This window comes from Pestalotiopsis fici (assembly GCF_000516985.1).
Source record: "Pestalotiopsis fici W106-1 unplaced genomic scaffold PFICI_Scf_10, whole genome shotgun sequence".
Taxonomy (NCBI): domain Eukaryota; kingdom Fungi; phylum Ascomycota; class Sordariomycetes; order Amphisphaeriales; family Sporocadaceae; genus Pestalotiopsis; species Pestalotiopsis fici.
In genome coordinates this window covers 222,408-240,045 of record NW_006917100.1, presented here as the reverse complement: position 1 = coordinate 240,045, position 17,638 = coordinate 222,408, and the positions used below count along the sequence as shown (strand labels likewise).

The following is a 17,638-nucleotide window of genomic DNA, read 5'->3' as shown; positions in this document are numbered from 1 at the left end:
AGCATCTGTCTTTTCACATTCAATCTTGAGCAACTACAAGTTCGTATCAGAATTTTGGTTCTGCCACTATGGAAAATGAACCTATCTACGAAGAAATACCCTTTATGCCGACAAATGATGAAAATGGTTCCCTTGATACACCGCAAACAGAGGAGCGACCTAGGTTGCGGCGAGACTTTCTGATTGCCACCCTCCCCTTTTTCTGGTACGTGTAAATCCTCGACGCAAGAAAAGTGCAATGAGCATGGACACTAACTCTTTCGCTTCAACAGCCTTCAGCTGACGTGGAGTATCCAACAAGTTTTTGGAATTGTGAGTCGTTTGTCATGGAGTTCAAGATTCCTTGTTTCCATATGTGTCCACATTGCCTGGATATTGCTGACTGCTCAAATCAAGCCATATCTGTACAGTCTGGGTATAAGCGACAGTAACGTTCCGCTTTTCCTATTTGCCGGGCCTCTGGCAGGACTGATCGTTCCACCCCTTGTCGCTGCTGTAGGTGACAGCTTTGGCAGCCCCTACGGCAAACGCAAGCCCCTCATATTCTTTGGCGGAATCGGTGTCATCTTTTCCCTCCTGGCGTTTGCATCAATTAGCATCATTGTCGAACAATTATCCTACTCTACCGCTGCGGCGTGGAGCGATGCGAAAGTCACTCATGTCGTTGCGGGGGTCAGCCTGTATATGCTCAATTTCTGCATCCAGCCTCTATCGCTAGGGCTACGCGCTTCCATAGTCGACTACTTTGACCCGGATGAGCAGGTTGCTGTTAATCTATGGGTCAGCTGCTTTTCCGTCATGGGATCCATATTCGTTGCTCTCCTCGCACTGATTTACAGTCCCGCATTTTGGGATCTGAGTTTGGTTGTGGTGGCCTTGCTTTTAGCGATGCTCATCATGGTAGCCGTGTCACAGTTGTACAGGTATCCTATACTAGGGGTATCAGAACCTGTGCAGAGATCAATGTCGATCCGTTCTCGACTCTCGCATACATTGAAGACTGCGCGTGATTTGCCACCGATCACTCGTTGGACGTGTGCGGTGCAGCTGCGGTCATGGTTTGCCTGGTTTCTGGTTTTACACTATACGAGTGTGTAAGTCTATCTGCACCCTTTCATAGTGTTTGCCCCTTACTCTTGATTGCTGTCTAGCATCCGACGCTAACTCGACCAAATGCGAATATTGAAAAGCCTTGTATCTCGCGCGTGTGAGTTCAACATTTGACAAACTCTTATTACAAAAAAGGTGGTACTAACTTGTGTCAAGACGAAGATCACAATACATTGATGGCAGCGTCCCAACAGTCAGCCACGGCTATTGCTTGGACCGCACTCCTGTTTCATTGCACATCTCTGCTATCTTTGGTGCTAGTTTCTCTTACCAGGGAAGATTCTTCATATCACTTATTATCCTCGAAGACAAACGGAGAAGATGACGAAATTGGTGACGCCGTTTTTACTATCGAAGATGATAGTGATCCCGAGACGGAAGCAGATGAGGCCGATGTAAGACGTGCTTCACTCCATATCACAACAACCAGCCATGTCGCCTCAAATCATGACAACCGGCAAGATGTTACAACAAACCTTTTACAGCCAATACAGATTGAAAAGTACAAAGAATCTCATGGTACTAAAACGCTGGAAACAACCCGCCAAACACTTTGGCGGGAGATATGGCGGCCGTCCTTGCTTGGTCTAGCTATTTCCCTGGTGGCCACCATTGTGACGAATCTTTTCCCAAAAAGCACTTCTACCGCTCTGATGACTTCACTGTTCTTGGGATCCAATGGACTTTTATTCAGTCTTGCAAACTGGGTGCCGTATACACTCATTGCGTACGAAGCCGCAGTGCGAGCTCGAGCAAGGACGGCAAACTCTCCTCGACCCAACCAGAATCAAAATCCTGCCAATCACGAGAAAGACGGTCCTTCGAATGACCAGGCGCCTGGAAATGAGGACGAAAATCCTGACACAGAGTGTGATGACGACCACAGTACCCCAAGGCTTCTAGCAGTCCACAATATGTCGATCACTGTTCCCCAAATTATGGCACTAGTCGTTGTTTGGCTTCTGGATCAAGGGCTCGATGCGCTAGGTATGGTACCTGATGTCTTGTGGACTTTTGTTCTGTGTGTTCCAGCTTTGATCTGGGCCATATGTCAGTAGGATTATCTGCCATTGAGGGGTATGATCAATCATTCAGTCACGTTAGTGAAATAGTACTCTCGACTACGCACGGCCAAGTTACATATGTTTCATAGTATTGGTCATGATCTATAGCGGAATAAATGGTTCCCATCTTCCTTGCCTCGTTCCCTCCAATTATCGAAGCGAAATCTATTGCTTAATGTGTGTATCATCATCGGACAGTCTCAAAGTATCCGTCAATCCTGACATGCAGGTCGTCTTGAACGCACATGATGTATCCATCCCGCACGGGTAATTGGCGATATGTGTTCGTCGAAACAATACAATTGTTCATTAGAAATTGAAATAACAAGAGGCTCGCGTTTGAAAATCACATTTCAAGTACTCCAGAGAGCGATACCAAAGTTTTAATCATGTATTAGATCGAGATACAAATGGTACATAATGAAATTCATTCTCAGCTCATGCTTTCAAGCGCAAGTCAACGCTTTTGTTCCTCCTCACCTGTCGTTAAGCTCAAAGTATCGGCATATAACATTCACCACCCAATCCAAATCCCGAAGTTCCTCCACCAAACTCTCCCAATACAACCTTGGTGAGCGTCGTGGGATCCGAACCATCATCCGTCATGATGTGCAGACAGTGGTACATGTGCCCAGGGTCCAGAGGCAGATACCCAAGACCCCGATTGCGGCGCGTGGTATGCTTGACACGGAGGCGCATGACAAACTTGCAGTGCTCAATGTGAAACGCCTGCGGGGTGAAGAGCTCCGTGTGCACGCCGCCCGGCACGTCGGCGGCCCAGACTCGTTCCTGGGCTATAGGCTGGGTACGGTGGGCGTCGAGCCACCAGCCAAAGTCCGGGAGCCGCAGCCATTCTGCGCGGAGTTCTGGGTCGTGGCAGAGTTCGTGCACCCAGCCGCCTTGGCTCGGGTCCAGCACGCACCCTCGAGCCCGGGCGCCTTCGGGGTCGGACCACCCGTTGCAGTAATAAGTGTTGTATGCGAGACCGTATCCGGCGACGGGAAGTTGTCCGCCAGGTATGAACATGGTGTTTAGCGAGTCATGGTGAGGATTGGTAATTCTGTGTCCGGTGCTTTCATGACTGTCGGTCTTTTGATCGGTGTGAGTTGGGGCTGAGAGTTTGGCTGTGACAGTGAGAGTTTTGGTGGCTTGCGCAGTAGTAATTGCCGAGTGTGGGATGAGTGCTCGGGCTTTTTGGAGCTCCAGGGTCGCCAAATGGGTCAGCCATAGCGACGAGCCCCAAGCAATGATGCTGGCCACGATCAAGGCGACGCGCATGCAAAGCCATACCATTGCTGCAAGCGAACGTTTCCTATATCCTTGGTCCCACTTTGGGAGAATCGATTCATCTTCGTCTTCGGTGCGCTGGCTGTTACTCTCAAGCTCGGGATCGTTCGCCAAGACTTTTTCGTACTTGTCGTTGCTAGGCCTAGAGCTGATCATTGCTTCCATACTTGGAGTGCAAAAGGTTGTATGAAGGAAAACAGTAGGAAGACAATCAATTCCAACTGGTAGCCGCTGATGATGATAATCATGCCCATTGATTGGAAATGAGTTTCGAAATTTAGACTGTCCCTCACGGATCTATGCATACTTTGTCCGGTCCGGGTCAGCCATATCCGGAAACTGATGGCCACTATTCCTGGACTTTCCGGACCGCCTTAACGGGTGCCCCCCGGCATAGTCTCCGAGACGCCCCTCGATTGTTTGCTCGGACGTATTCGAGGTTAATGAATCAACGCCACGCTATCATGTTGTGATAGTTTTGTAAAATCCACCCCCCCCCCCCCCTTTTCCCCCCTTTTTCTTTTCTCTCTTTTTTATTATGCTATAGTCACCAAAACCAGCCACCTAGAAATATTTTACCAAGTCCAAAAGTCTGCATTTTGGTGGCAGATTATCCGAATTCTGATCTATGTCCATGTTGAATTACCATCAATGAGTGCAGTTGAAGCAAGTGTACTATTGTTAAAGGAATGCATTTTATCTGCCTATTCGTTTTCTAATAGTAAATATGTCTCCATTCTGCCAGCTAGTACCACAGAAGGTTTGTCCAGCGCTCTCCATACGTAATCGGACACAATGACGACCACGCACGTTATGGGGACAAAGGCAATCCACATACCCACTTGCGCACCAAGCCCTGGGGAAAGACCGACATCTGTAGAAAAAGAGATGAAGTACTTTCTCATCTCAGAGGCAAAGGTCCACCCACAGACCTGTAAAAGTGGTTCATGTATAAGATAGAGGGCAAATGATATACGGCCGACATACCTCAGCAGGCCAGTAGCCAAGAAAGAACGAACCCAGGTGACGTTTGCTGCTGACCAGACCACACAAGATGCTCCAATAGCTTGCCAGACCTGTGGTGATGGAGAAACCTTCGCGAGCCAGCTGAATCCAATCGCTTCAGCACCGCGCAGCTCCGGATACGAAGCTAGCCACAAGCCAGTGCAGAGGACCACCAGACCACGAAGCACAATGAATACTCGGTACCACCTCCTGAATATCCAGTGACCATTTAGGTCCTTCCACTTTGGTTCCAACGTCTTTTTAGAACCAATGTCGCGTTCTGCAAATATCATGCCGCACAGGAACATGGCCACTTCCCACCGGTCGCATAGACAGCTATATAGTATCAAGGAAATTGAAAGTGTAAATTTTGCCCAACTTCCGGCTATCCGACTGAGCGCCATCATGATGAAGAATAATACGAGCGAGCAGTGGAATTCAGTCTGGATAGTCCAAAGGTGTGCCCCATAGTAGCTAGCGTTGGGGCTGGCAAATAGGTCGTAGTTCCATCGCCACGGATTCGTCAATCGTCGAATCACGAAATCGAGCCAGTCCTGAAATTGTGCAAGGAGCGAGGCTTTTCTCCTTGGTCGAAGGGGTACCCAATGTGCCGGCAAGGTCATGAAAAGGTCCTCGTTGGCATAGAGCTGTCCTGAAAACAGCACAAATATGAGCAGACTGGTGATGACTGCAGGTACAAATAGACGGATTCCGCGTTTCAAAGCAGCAGTCGATAGGCAATGCAGAGCCTTCTCCCAGTCTTGCCAGTGGATAGCTCGCAGGGTCGAAAGTGATAACACATAGCCCGAGATGATGAAGAATATGTTCACCATGGTCGCGGCGCTGCGGAAGAACCCAATGATGGGCAGTCCAAAAAAGGAAGCCGAGTCCGGACTACTGGGTAAGGAGCCGTACAAAAGTGATCGACTAAAAGGGACCATGAAATGATATGCATATACTGCAGATGCTGCCAAGCCTCGGAGACCATCAAGATACGCCGTGTCTTGACGGCGACTGCTTTTGGTAGACTTGGTTGTTGTGAGAGGTTCCTTTTCCTCATTCGATGATCTCATAAAGCTAGGGAGAAGGCTTGTTGCGACTGTGCTGATTATTTCGCGGGCAGTCCATGATCCGCTGATGGCCAATGCCGCTATTGAGAAGGCAGAACGTCTGTGGGACATGTTCGATGTTCCTAGTTTGGGACTTAGGAGATGTTTGCGGCGCTAAAATATGGGTTTTCTCGTGTTATCATATGAGTATTCTAACACATAGGTATAACACGAAGACAACAAGATTACCAATTATAGTATATACTATTGTTTCCAAAATATGATATCTTCTCCAATATCTCTACTTGGGAAGGAAGTTGGTGGATACGATTTACCGGAAATAAAATACGAATGCGGACCGCCCTCGGACCGGTCACGGGGCGATGAGAGTTTTCGTGTCATTCTCGGAGCCACACCAAACTTTTGCCTCTTTTGCTGACAAAAATGAAATTCTCTTACTTTGAAATATTAAGTGTAAATTGTGGCGGTTTTGTAATGCGACATTGAAACTACCTAGTATATATGACTGTTGAAATGCAATTGTGTATACCGTCCGAATTTGTGATTCGAAAACAAAATACGCATTTGGAAAACTAAATACATCTTTTTGTTGTCATATAAATACGGGTACAGGTTCTCATTGACCCATCCCAAGCAGTGAGGGAGGTGTAGTGGAGAGTAAGAATAATTGAGAAAATTAGAGAAGTGGAGGGGGAAAAGACTGTAGAGACATTGTGTTGTAAGATCAGCCTAATCGAGCTAATTAGGCTCTGCCGTATATCGTCGATTAAAACCCCAGTGGAAGTTTGAAAAAAAAAAGAAAGGTATTAGAAATGAATAAAAAATGTGTCAACGAGTGAGTTTAAATTTCGTTGAGATTTCAAAGAGCCATTTGATACATACTAAACGGTGAGATTTATTGAATGCTAACTTGATCAATTTTTCACGTGCGCCATATTATTGCAGAAAGGAAATTGGACATATACAATGGTTTTCGGCATGGCGATGTCCAAAACTGGAAGTTATGGGATCAAAGAATGGCTCGCCCTATACCAAATACAATGCCGGAAGTGGATTAGTCCACTGCCAACTGCCCTAGTTATCCTTCTAATCTTCGCGGTAGCCCAATCATGACTGTTAATAACGCACATCCTGAGATCGATTGGTGCGGACGTTGCCAAGAAACGCCGTGGCGCGTTTCAGCCGAAGCCCAAGGGATTTATGCAGGGATTTATTGCAGGAGTCCGGAAGAAAACCTCGAAATGCTTCAATATATACACACATAGTACGTCCACTAAGCTGGTCGAGTCAGTAAAGCCTCTCGTTTTAGCGGCGGCTCTAGCACCCCTGCAGCGAGGCAGGTGGAAGACCGGGCGAGCCCGTGCAGGCATAGCAGATAGAGAATAAGTGTAATGTGCTATTCAGTATCCTTGGGTTAAACTACACTTCGGAGCCAAAAGCAATTCACCTATTTCACTAATAGAGTACAGTAGATTATGCTAATCGTCAGCCTCGTTGGTCTAGATCTTGATAGCCTGATTGCCCCTCAGTCGCATACGCGCCGGAACTTTATCTTCTTTCCAAATCTTGTTAGGGATGAATCTGCTTGTCGTCGTTCTAATAAACCACGGAACACCTCCTACATACAACAAGATCCTGATGAAGGTCGTCCAATCTCGGGCGGAAATAAGATGATGCTGCAACGGCCACCGGTAGGGGAAGTTCCACACGATCTAATGGGCGTGTCAAACTCGACACTTTCGTTCAACAGGTGCGGGTCTCAGCGCTTGGTGCCCTCATGTTGTTTGTTTGTATGATCTGTAGACTTGAAATCCGCTCTGGCATGCTGAGTCGCCTTACGAGGACCGTGGTCTTCCAAACACTAGACTGAGCGGTGCACTGTCGGTACGAGGAGTCGGAACCGCCTGAAAGAATTGTTAGGGTGACACAACAACATTGTACAGTGATTTGTGTGCTTGGAAATTAGACTCAATAAGTGAGGTTGAAGTAGCTTGGCCCTGTGCTTCGCACCAACACCCTTACACTCCGGTACAAGGGAGCCAATCATTACGTTGAGCTCGAAGCAATCTGTCACAACTATAATTCCTTTTGTTTCCCCGCTCTCACCTGTACGAAACAATGTGGAATAAACGCTTAAAGCTACTGTAGCATCTGTTATTTCTTCCCCCCCAGCGCTCTGTAGCAAGAACACTTCTATGCCTACTCGACAGCGCTGGCTGAGACCTACCATGTAAGCTTCCGTAAGCGGGAAAACACGAGCTCAATACCCAACCGAGACCTCCCACATTCGACCCGAAGCATGGGTCCGTGAACCAGGGACATCCATGTTACACAACCGATGATCTGCTGTTCCTGTCACTCTCGAATAGATGCCCTGTCTGATTCTAGCTCGGTGATTGGAGAAATACTGTTTGTGGCCTGGCAGCTGAGGATTGATTGTCTATGAGCGGGGCTAATGTCTGGGATCAGGTCTTGGCTCTCCAATCGTGGCCCCGGAACTTGGCCCAACACCCGTCAGCTGAACTGACCTCTCCAATTATCGATATCTATGTTCAGAGGCTCCAAGCAGTGCTCTGGCCAGGAGGTCGTTACAGCTGGGGATCCAATGTTATGCATCATGGCACGGAGGTTGTCACAGCAAAGACGGAATAGGTCGTTGAGACCTGGTGGGCTGTGCGTCATGTACTGATTTAGAACCGGGGTTCGACAGGTATATAAACTGAGATGTGCCGGCAATCCATGTGATTGTTGTGATACGGATTCAGTCCGAAACTCCCTAGCACGTGGTGACTTCAAAGACGGAGGCATCATGGAGGAAATATGGAAGCGTTGTTGGCACTGGTTTTGGAATTTCGGTGGGGAAGCTCCCTGAGCACGACAGTCTTCGTCATTCAAGCGATCGCTATCTAACAAATGATCAATTAGCCAATGTGATATTCGCAATTCTCATTCTGGCCGGGTCTCGAGACTCAACCTCGAGCGCCTTCAGTCTATCTAATCCTTATCAGAGGATGATTGAGATGTTTGTCGGGGATGATTGCGCTAGCCTTGCCACGGAGATTATCCCTGACAAATATCGCATCAGTCTGACGAGTAAGTCTGCATGTTCACATCGCTGCTACTGATCGATTTGCTAACATCTCATCTTGTAATCTTTCAGGCTCCTGCCGAGTTTTCGGCGATGAGGTCACCTGCCGCTCCCACTTCCCGCCAGCCCTAGACTGGGCTCGCCTGTTGGAAGCCGACGTCGTAGCATCAGCAGACAACGAGACCATCGCCATCTGCACAGCGCCTTTTGCGACCGTGGATGGCCACTTTCCGACGACCAATGCAATGGCCGCGGCTATCTTTGCGTTCCTCATAATATCCATCATCATAAGCGTCATGGTCTTCGTTACTCCAATCATATCCGGAAAGGCCTTCGGACGCCATGTGATGCTAGTGACAGGATTCGACGTAGTGCTTCTGGTGGCGTGCATCGTGCTGTACGTGACCATCGCGCAATACGCAATAGCGCCGTACACCCACACCGATATCGCGGCTGCTACAGGCGAAAGAGTGAATACCCTGGCAATCCTAGGCATTGGCTTCTGGCTTCTCATTGCCGCACTCGTCGCGCGGGTAATTGGAAATCCTGTTCTCATCCGGTCCCTCATAACACTCTTCTTTCATCGGTGCAGTGGAGGCAGTGCAGGACCTAAACGCGGATTCGTAGAGGACTGGAGAAGCCCCGCAGCAAGGGAGGACAATACCGCTCGTATGATGCAGGAAGCTGATGAGAGAAGGGCTAGGGAGGTACAGAGACGAGCGGAAGAGGCGCAAAGGCTGGAGGATGCTGCAAACCAATATTATCGGAGGTAGATCAGTGGCGCGCCGCAAAAAGAAAAAAAAAAAGGGTAGAAATCAGCACACTTTCCGCCGCGAGCAGGAAGGCCACGATCATTAAACACGCGCGGTATTGTATAACTACGGGAATTAATACTACTCATGATCTTAAAGCTTTGACAAGCCCGTTTTGAAAATCCATAGACAATACTGGAATTGCATGACATCACCCTCAGTGTTTGGGACCAATTATAGGAATAAATCTGGATCATCAGGAGTTTGATAGATGTTCTGGATTCACTTCGTAGTGTCCCGAGGCTGGTGTGCCAGGCTTGGCTCACGTGTAAAAGTTAAGTATGAGTGTCGAAAGGGGAGGCAAAATATCTGCTGGATCCTTAGTCATTCAGGGGGAGTCAGGCGACTGCATGACGCCGCCCAGATACCAGGCGGTCTGATAGAGGGAAGTCACCACCTGGCGGTCTTTGGGGTGAGCCAGCTCCGCGATCAGCATCGATGCGCAAGCATTGGCAAAGACAAGCCCAAACTCAATGACGAACCGAGCCATGATGAACATAGCGAGTGGAGGAAAATCGTTAGAGATCGCGGACCTAATCGTTATTTGCGAGGTAATTGTGAACACTCACTATGGACCGATGCGCCCTGCAAAGCGCTGCCCAGGGCCATGATGACAGACCCTGCGAAAATACCCATCCGACGGTCGTATGGCGTCCTTAATAGAGAGGGCCTGTGACGAAACATAGTAATGCTGACACCGTGCCAGCCAGGATACTAATAGAACTCAAAAATGCCTAGCTAACATATCTAAGCTCCTCAATTAGATCCTTACATATACTCCTACACCATGCTCCCGTTTCGGAAATCCTTCGAGTTCATTCATACTAGTCGTGTTCTGGATGACGGGGCAAAACCTGTGCACAACAGCCTGCAGAAGATCAACATGTCAGGCTAAAGGATGGCTTGCAAAGTAGGGCGTGGCACTAGGTACGCTCAAATGAAGGCTTCCGCAATGCTCGGTATCACCCGGGACTATGAGCTAGGACCACTTGCGAGACGACATCCCAAATATAGGCTCGGCGAACTCGTCCCGTCTACTTGATGAGGAACCTTGTTTTATTATTAAATATACGATATTAAAATGCTAATTATAATCGAAAAGGTAAATTAAGATAATATTTATTAACCGCGACGGCTAACCTTGATAGTATCTTTTTAATATTAGCGATAGGTATGATTAGAGGCTTGGATTTTCAACGGTGCTCCGGCCGAAAGCGCCATAACGGAGCCTGGATACGGAGCCGCTGTCGGGTACAAAATGCCACGTTAAAAGTGGAACAGTCGCTGTTGTGTCGGAATGAGTCAGCAGACCCCTGTCGTGCCGCAGTGGACGTATTTCAAGTTGCATAAGTGAATAAGTGTTCATGAACTTAAGCTTTTGTTGATCCAAAGGAGTGTATTGAGCATAAGCTTAACGTTACCATCTCGCTACCATCAGTCATATACCATCATTCATCTCACAAAGGGAAAGCTGCATGATGTCGAGATACATCGTGCTGAATACCTCTGGACGACAATCCTTTGCCTCTCCTTAAGCAGTCTCGTCATCACCCTCGTACTTGACAAGGTAGCGCTTGTCCTTGGCAGCTTCCTCATCACCCTCATATTTGACAAGGTAACGCTTATCCTTGGCAGCTTCCTCATCACCCTCATATTTGACAAGATAACGCTTATCCTTGGCTGCCTCCTCGTCGCCCTCATACTTGACAAGGTAACGCTTGTCCTTGGCGGCTTCCTCGTCGCCTTCGTACTTGACCAAGTAGCGCTTGTCGTTGGCACTGTCGCCTTCATACTTGACGAGATATCTCTTGTCACTGACTCTGGTTTAAATCGTTCAGCTTGAGTATTTGTTCACCCGGAAATTATATGGGATCTTTTGCAGTACTTACTCAGCGGGCAGAGCAGCTGCCATGCAGAGTCCAAGGAGGGACAGAACGGCGAAAGACTTGGCAGAAACCATACTGATCAAATAATTGATGCTCGAGGTTTCTCTAAAAAGAATAGAATCGTTGTGATGAATTGGATGAGGCGGTGAAGAGCTGAGTGAAGAAGCGTTGATGCTGCTGCTGAGGGTTGACACTCGAGCGAAGACATTCCGGGCTATATACGTGGACGTAATGTGAATCGATAACCATTGATGAAGTATAACGAATATTGACCTCACTCTACCGACAATACACTGTCTTTCCAGGTTTGAACCGTGGTCCTCGTTCGTCCGGAAAGCGCCTATCCGGCGTTGTCCTCTACAAGTCCGGAATTGCCCCGGACCGGTCATATTGGACCGTCTAAGGGTCTAGAATGTGTAAAACTTTCCGGGAGTATTCTTTCGGCTCCCTTAACATTTCGAGTACGCTCTAACATTCGAATCAATCACCCAGCCCAGGATATCCCACCATTTAGCTACAACAGCCCAAATTAGATCCTGCATTATTCACCTTACATCTTAACCATCATTTATTCTATTTACACATTAGCGGACTTCAGTATGGCTTTTGGAGTGTACACCTCCAAACAAGTTGCCATGCGCAAATCTTCTGAACGGCCACTACTAAGTATCGCTAGCTCGTCCTCGACAGCTCCCAGCGATGACTTTGAGTACGAGGTCGACCGCACTATATCAAGGCATGAGCGAAGACGGCGGCGCAAAGCTCAGATTGTAACACTTTGCCGAAATACACTCATCGGCGTCCTTTTGCTTGTCGTCATGCTGCAGACTGCGATACTCCACTCCACCTGGCTACAGTCCAAGGACCCACGACCTCTTGAAGAGTTCAACTCGCTTGTCCCTTCTGGTGAGCACATCTCTATTCTACATGGGCGGGTATAAGAGCTGAATTTTGTCCATAGTTGGATCCAAAGTAAAAATATTCAAGGCAGATCCGAGCTTTGAGCCACTGAATGCCACCGATGCGAGTTGGATGAAAGTCATGCCAGGTAAAAGCCGAATACCGAGAACGTAAAATTGCGGTCAACATGCTGAAAAGATCTCGACATAGCTGGTGGCGGTTTTATATCCGTTGACGATTGGAGCGACAAGTCGTTGCCGCCTCCAATTCGATCGCGCGATAAGAATTTATACAATATTGCCGTCTTTCATCAACTGCATTGCTTGCACATGCTAGCCGAGGAGTTTAGCAATCTGTTGGGCAACAATAAACATCATGGGCATGAGGATATGTCAGACGACCTGATGATGTGGCACGTCAGTCATTGCTTCGAGTACCTGAAGAATTCCTTGACGTGCTGTGCCGACACTGCCTTAGAGGGACAGAAGAGTGATACTGATGAGCCTGCCACCGACGGCTTTGGGGCATACCATGTTTGCAGGGATTTCGAAACTGTATTCGATTTCGCACGAAAGCATCGCATCTCGGACCAGGGTGGTTATCCTCACGGGACAGCGTAGAAAATGTAGTGAATGTACAAATGACCTTTTCAATTGTTCGAATAATTCACCATCTTGGGTCTTGTCGTCGGAACATTTTCTTACTTCCTGACAATATTGTTTCGTGTCGGACGCAAACTAGCGAAGACAGAAGCATCAAGAGACACTCAGATATAGTGTCGAGAGTAAGCTGGGTCTAAACTGATTTCAAAGCCATTCCTCCCGTTGATGGCAAATATCGCCTTTTCTCTCTCTCTTGTTTCTTCATTTCTTTCCTTCATTCTTTTGTTCCGGCATGTCGCCGCCTTCTTTTTTACAGAAAAAGAAAGATTAAAAAAATAAATTAAAAAAAGAATTAAAAAAAATTGAAAGTGAAACTGCTGACACTTGGATTGTGAAATTTGCATATTCAAGTTGATTCAAGTGCAGTTTAGTAAAACGTGTATGCCATTTATTTCTTAGTTTTATCGATATTGTTATTTTCCAATATTATTTTACTAATATACGATATGACTTCCCATTTAACCCCCAATCATTCTGAAGTCGTCATCAGCATATATACCATTCTCATTTCGAAGAGTACCTCATTGCTATGTCAAAAAAGGCCACACAAAGACAGGGCACTTCGATCTTGTCCAATCGCTCACAGAGAAAATGAGACATTTTCATCCGGAAATCGGGTGTTCACGAATTAGATAGTCCTAGATGATCATATAAGCAAGCGCAAAGATGGGTATCGAACACTTTTGACTAAACATACCTGGTGAGGCATTCCAGACGTTTGTGCCCATTGGTACAGGATTGAATCATCCTTGCACATGTGCCACAAGGCATTTCCGTCAATGATTTTCTGTTCTGGAGTGAGTTGCGCGACCGGGTGCAACGTCGTATCTGCATGGCAGAGAATGCTCTAGACACTAGAGTTCAGCAAATATGTCATTTATCTCCAAGGTGCGTTTGAGTCATGGCTGATCGTACCTGACGGACGTAGTCAAAGCAGTACGACACGTTTGCGTACGAGGATCCGGGACCCCGATCAGACATGAACCTGCGCGCCTCTGCTCCAGATCTGCTAAGCGCGATGAATTCTTGCCGAATCTCGCGCAGGCAACGGAGCTGGTGGAACATTGCGGGAATCGCCCAGAAGTGAAAACCACTGGTTATGTTGGTGGCGAGGACGGCACCATTGTTAGAAGGGACCAGCTCGTCCCAAAGACGCTCGGCTGTGTCGTCAAAGTGTCGGTATGTCACATTTCCAAGTAGAAAGCGTGGTCTTGCTTCCACTTCGGGCAAATAGGTATGGTGAGCAATTGGTGGCGGTGGGCCAGTCAGAGACAGCCACAGGAAGATGATGGAGGCGCCAAGCGCGCAGGCCATATACACGTACTTCAACATTATTTGGAAAATTTGGTATATGAGTACTACAAGTTGGAGTTAATTGACCTCAACTATGTAGACATGTCAGGCTTATTGACCTTGAGAAATTACAAAGAAGTATGTTCGCATGAAAAGAAAAATGTCTGTATTCCCATTGGCCTCTCATCAGCCGGACCGACTTGGTGGGGTGCATTGCCCCGGACCGGTAGTGGATAATGCCTTGTAATTACAGTGGCGTATACAGTCCCCGTTTTCGAAATACTACAAATGGCACATTATTGATTGATTTATTGCATCAGATGGCCTTTCCATCAAAAACTTTCTTGACTTTTTCGCTTTTCGAAAACGGAAAAATAATTTTTGCACGCACAGGTGACTATGGCTCCTCCATCGCAAAACTCCAAACTCCCCTGGGGGATGGGTCTTTTGACCACGTTCTGCATCATCCTTGCCTTTGTATTTCATAGTCGTTGGGAACGCCCCGTCTCGCAGTGGCCCATGAACCTGCCGCTCCGTACCTACACCTTCGTCGATCATCCACACCTTCGCGACTTTGACAATGCCGAAGCCGGCCAATTTTGGGGAGCTATGGTCTGGCATGACTGGTGGGATGCCGAATGGCGCGACGACGCCGGCAGACGGTTCCCGCGAGGCATTGATGTCTTTCACAAGATGCACTGCCTAATCGCTATTCGAGAGGAGTTTGCCAATCTCGCCATGGACGATGCGAGACCGGCGAAAAGGCAAGTTGCATCGGAGCCTCAAACAGGGAGCCACGAGAAAAGGGTAGTTGATCTTACACTGAACCAAAATCACCTGGAACACTGTTTCGACTTTTTGCGACAGGTGAGAGATGTAATAAGGCAACAGACATTCTTGAGTATACACTGAATCTTGTAGGATATACTCTGTGCTGCCGACATGACCTTGGAACCATTAGCAGAGGGCTACGTGGAGACGGATGGGCAGGGCGTAGAGCACCAGTGTAAAGATTGGCGAGTGCTTCTGGACTTGATGAAACTACCTGACATGGACGAAATTTGATGTACCAAGAAAATATCGAGTCGGAAACACAACCAAAAATGCAAATGCATTATATGGCTACTGCCATTTATATGGATCTTTCTTTAGTATGCCTAGAGTGCTTTAAGTACCGTAGTCTGTCTCTACTTTCATTGCCCTTTGAGCATTGACTAGATATTGATCCGCAGCTTTTTCAAAAGTTTTAATTTCTGGTTGTTCTCATCTATCATTCTGTCATGACTAAAGAGATACGACACTGTCAGCTCCGTAATTCTGGTTTGATCAGTCGCTACAGTGATATGTTTATAACAAGCATATGTGTTGCAGTTCGTTGAAAATGTGGAAATAAAAGTCGGGAATCTGTTGCACAAGAAAATTGGTGACCAAAAGTGATTGACTGTGTTTTCCGACGCCGATGGTCGGATAGAGGGGAGTCCGGTCCGGGCTATTTTGGGCCGCGCTGCAGCCCGGACCGGACCAGACACCTTCAGGGCTGTTAACATCCAAGTCAGTACAACGATATTCGCGTTTGGTTTTAATGTGATTTAAATGATTTATTCAACTCATTTCATCCTAATAACGTGATTCTACCATAGAGATCGCCATGGCTGACTTCGAACGCGACTCGGATACCTTATCCAGTGAGGAAGCTACGCTCTTAGCCAGTGAAAAGGACGAGTTTGAGCTCAAAAGGCCGACCAAGAGTAGATTTGGTCGTTCAAGACTGGCAAAAGCAATTACTTATGTATTTCACTGCCTTTTATTGCTCATCAATATTTCTTGGGCTTTTGTGAATTTCCACTATCGCACCCGGAACTTGACAGGGCACGGAACTCCATACGGTGAGTCTTCGCAGCCAGAGTGGGCATTTCGATCATGCTTCATCAGCTAAGAATACAAAGAACCATGGGAAGCGCCATTTGAAGAGAAATACTCCCAATACCAGCTCCCTTTAGGAGAAAAGTCTGTCTACACGACATTCGATCGTTCTGTAGCCGATCCAGAATGGGCCAAGATCAGCATGAAAGACGGGTGTGAGTTCATCTAACAACTTCTCGTGAAATCCAATTACATCTAGACCTTCGCGCACTTTTACTTTGAGCGCTGACACATATCAGTGGGTTGGATCAAAGTGTCCCAAGAAAAGGTCGAGGCCATGGGCCAGTCTTCGGTTCAATTCCATGACCAATCAGGTTACTTCTTTGGCATGGACGTATTTCATCAACTACACTGCCTCAACTACCTGCGCAAGAAAACAGTCCTCTATAATCATCTTTATCCTTCCGAGACTGAAGTCGAAGATCAACAAGTCCCGCCAGAGTTCCACATCCGTGAGTCTTGAGCCCCTCCCAACGAAGGACCCGGCGTCCGCCCTAGTGTCAGAGTTGTAGCTAATTGGCATATTCCTCTGCAGCTCATTGCATAGACTCTATTCGGCTGTCTCTTCAATGTCATGCTGACCTGAGTCTTGTTCCTCAGCGGTGGGCTGACGGCTGGCTCGAGCCTTGGGCAGTTTGGCAAAACAAGCATGTCTGCCGAAACTTTCAAGAAATAAGAAACTGGGCTTCCAATAGTGTTCCAGACCTGTCCAACACGCTCCGTCATCCCGAGTTAGGTACCGTCATTTCTGGAAAACTGAATTTGTCAGCGTTGCCCATCTGGCAGGAAGATCATGATGAGAATGTCGTCCTTGGCCAAATGCCGGTTTGCCACTCTCATGGCGAGGAACATGATTGAAGACGTACTCTAGCTTTGATATGTGTTGTAGATCCGCCAGATAACGTTGTAAAGTTCATATGTGTGACGCGACCAATGAGATCATTATGCCGAGGCGTTCACAGATGAGACTAGGTGGAAATGAATTCTGCCATTCAATGCGAGCACAACACTAGCTTATTGACCAATTTCAATGCCCTCCATGGGAAATGGTTCGATTGGCGTTTTTTATGTGACCCGCACAGTCCATATTTCACGTAAAATTGGTCAGAAGGAAGAGGTAATCATTAGAAAATCCATAATTGCGGAACATGAATAGCATTATTGGTCAGATCTTAGTTTCAGAATGTTCGCTTGAACAAGCTTACTCATCCAGAACACCGGGAAAAGGTGCCCGACCATTCGTTCTGGGCCACTACGAGGGAAACTCCGAAAGTGGCGCCTCCATCATCTCAATCGAGATGGCTTCATAGACCTATCTACTTGCAGAACCAACTTCGCAGTGAACGCAAAAAAAAAAACAAAAAAAAAATGCATACGAGAGAATTACAACAAAAAAAACAAGAGAAAAAAAGTGAACACAAGTTTAATCGTAAGGGGAAGGGTCGTCATATACATACCTTATTTTTTTATTTTTTTTTTTGAAAAGCTGGGTCAAGCCGCCTTGAAGCTCATCACGGCTGTAGGTAGAGAGAAGCTCT

The 17,638-nt window shown here is 47.2% G+C and overlaps 9 protein-coding genes across 9 annotated transcripts; 5 read left to right on the top strand and 4 right to left on the bottom strand.

The window, feature by feature from the left end:
* Positions 1-68: 68 nt before the first annotated feature.
* Positions 69-2,168, top strand: PFICI_12304 (uncharacterized protein; the record flags this gene model as incomplete). The annotated part of the gene is made up of 5 exons (XM_007840885.1): positions 69-205; positions 273-312; positions 397-1,094; positions 1,191-1,207; positions 1,267-2,168. The coding sequence occupies 5 exons, from the start codon at positions 69-71 to the stop codon at positions 2,166-2,168; spliced, it is 1,794 nt and encodes a 597-aa protein (XP_007839076.1).
* A 498-nt stretch (positions 2,169-2,666) lies between these two features.
* On the bottom strand, positions 2,667-3,617 carry PFICI_12303 (uncharacterized protein; the record flags this gene model as incomplete). Its single annotated transcript, XM_007840884.1, has 1 exon — positions 2,667-3,617. One exon carries the CDS (start codon positions 3,615-3,617, stop codon positions 2,667-2,669), a length of 951 nt encoding a protein of 316 aa, XP_007839075.1.
* Positions 3,618-4,362: 745 nt separating this feature from the next.
* PFICI_12302 (uncharacterized protein) lies at positions 4,363-5,647 on the bottom strand (the record flags this gene model as incomplete). The annotated part of the gene is made up of 2 exons (XM_007840883.1): positions 4,363-4,393; positions 4,449-5,647. 2 exons carry the CDS (start codon positions 5,645-5,647, stop codon positions 4,363-4,365), a joined length of 1,230 nt encoding a protein of 409 aa, XP_007839074.1.
* Positions 5,648-8,345: 2,698 nt separating this feature from the next.
* On the top strand, positions 8,346-9,397 carry PFICI_12301 (uncharacterized protein; the record flags this gene model as incomplete). Its single annotated transcript, XM_007840882.1, has 3 exons — positions 8,346-8,391; positions 8,462-8,629; positions 8,697-9,397. The coding sequence occupies 3 exons, from the start codon at positions 8,346-8,348 to the stop codon at positions 9,395-9,397; spliced, it is 915 nt and encodes a 304-aa protein (XP_007839073.1).
* A 1,570-nt stretch (positions 9,398-10,967) lies between these two features.
* On the bottom strand, positions 10,968-11,396 carry PFICI_12300 (uncharacterized protein; the record flags this gene model as incomplete). Its single annotated transcript, XM_007840881.1, has 2 exons — positions 10,968-11,256; positions 11,326-11,396. The coding sequence occupies 2 exons, from the start codon at positions 11,394-11,396 to the stop codon at positions 10,968-10,970; spliced, it is 360 nt and encodes a 119-aa protein (XP_007839072.1).
* A 525-nt stretch (positions 11,397-11,921) lies between these two features.
* Positions 11,922-12,842, top strand: PFICI_12299 (uncharacterized protein; the record flags this gene model as incomplete). Its single annotated transcript, XM_007840880.1, has 3 exons — positions 11,922-12,228; positions 12,284-12,370; positions 12,433-12,842. 3 exons carry the CDS (start codon positions 11,922-11,924, stop codon positions 12,840-12,842), a joined length of 804 nt encoding a protein of 267 aa, XP_007839071.1.
* A 644-nt stretch (positions 12,843-13,486) lies between these two features.
* Positions 13,487-14,216, bottom strand: PFICI_12298 (uncharacterized protein; the record flags this gene model as incomplete). The annotated part of the gene is made up of 3 exons (XM_007840879.1): positions 13,487-13,522; positions 13,582-13,731; positions 13,800-14,216. 3 exons carry the CDS (start codon positions 14,214-14,216, stop codon positions 13,487-13,489), a joined length of 603 nt encoding a protein of 200 aa, XP_007839070.1.
* Positions 14,217-14,576: 360 nt separating this feature from the next.
* PFICI_12297 (uncharacterized protein) lies at positions 14,577-15,242 on the top strand (the record flags this gene model as incomplete). Its single annotated transcript, XM_007840878.1, has 2 exons — positions 14,577-15,044; positions 15,099-15,242. The coding sequence occupies 2 exons, from the start codon at positions 14,577-14,579 to the stop codon at positions 15,240-15,242; spliced, it is 612 nt and encodes a 203-aa protein (XP_007839069.1).
* Positions 15,243-15,825: 583 nt separating this feature from the next.
* Positions 15,826-16,563, top strand: PFICI_12296 (uncharacterized protein; the record flags this gene model as incomplete). Its single annotated transcript, XM_007840877.1, has 3 exons — positions 15,826-16,063; positions 16,124-16,255; positions 16,340-16,563. 3 exons carry the CDS (start codon positions 15,826-15,828, stop codon positions 16,561-16,563), a joined length of 594 nt encoding a protein of 197 aa, XP_007839068.1.
* Between the last annotated feature and the right edge of the window lie 1,075 nt (positions 16,564-17,638).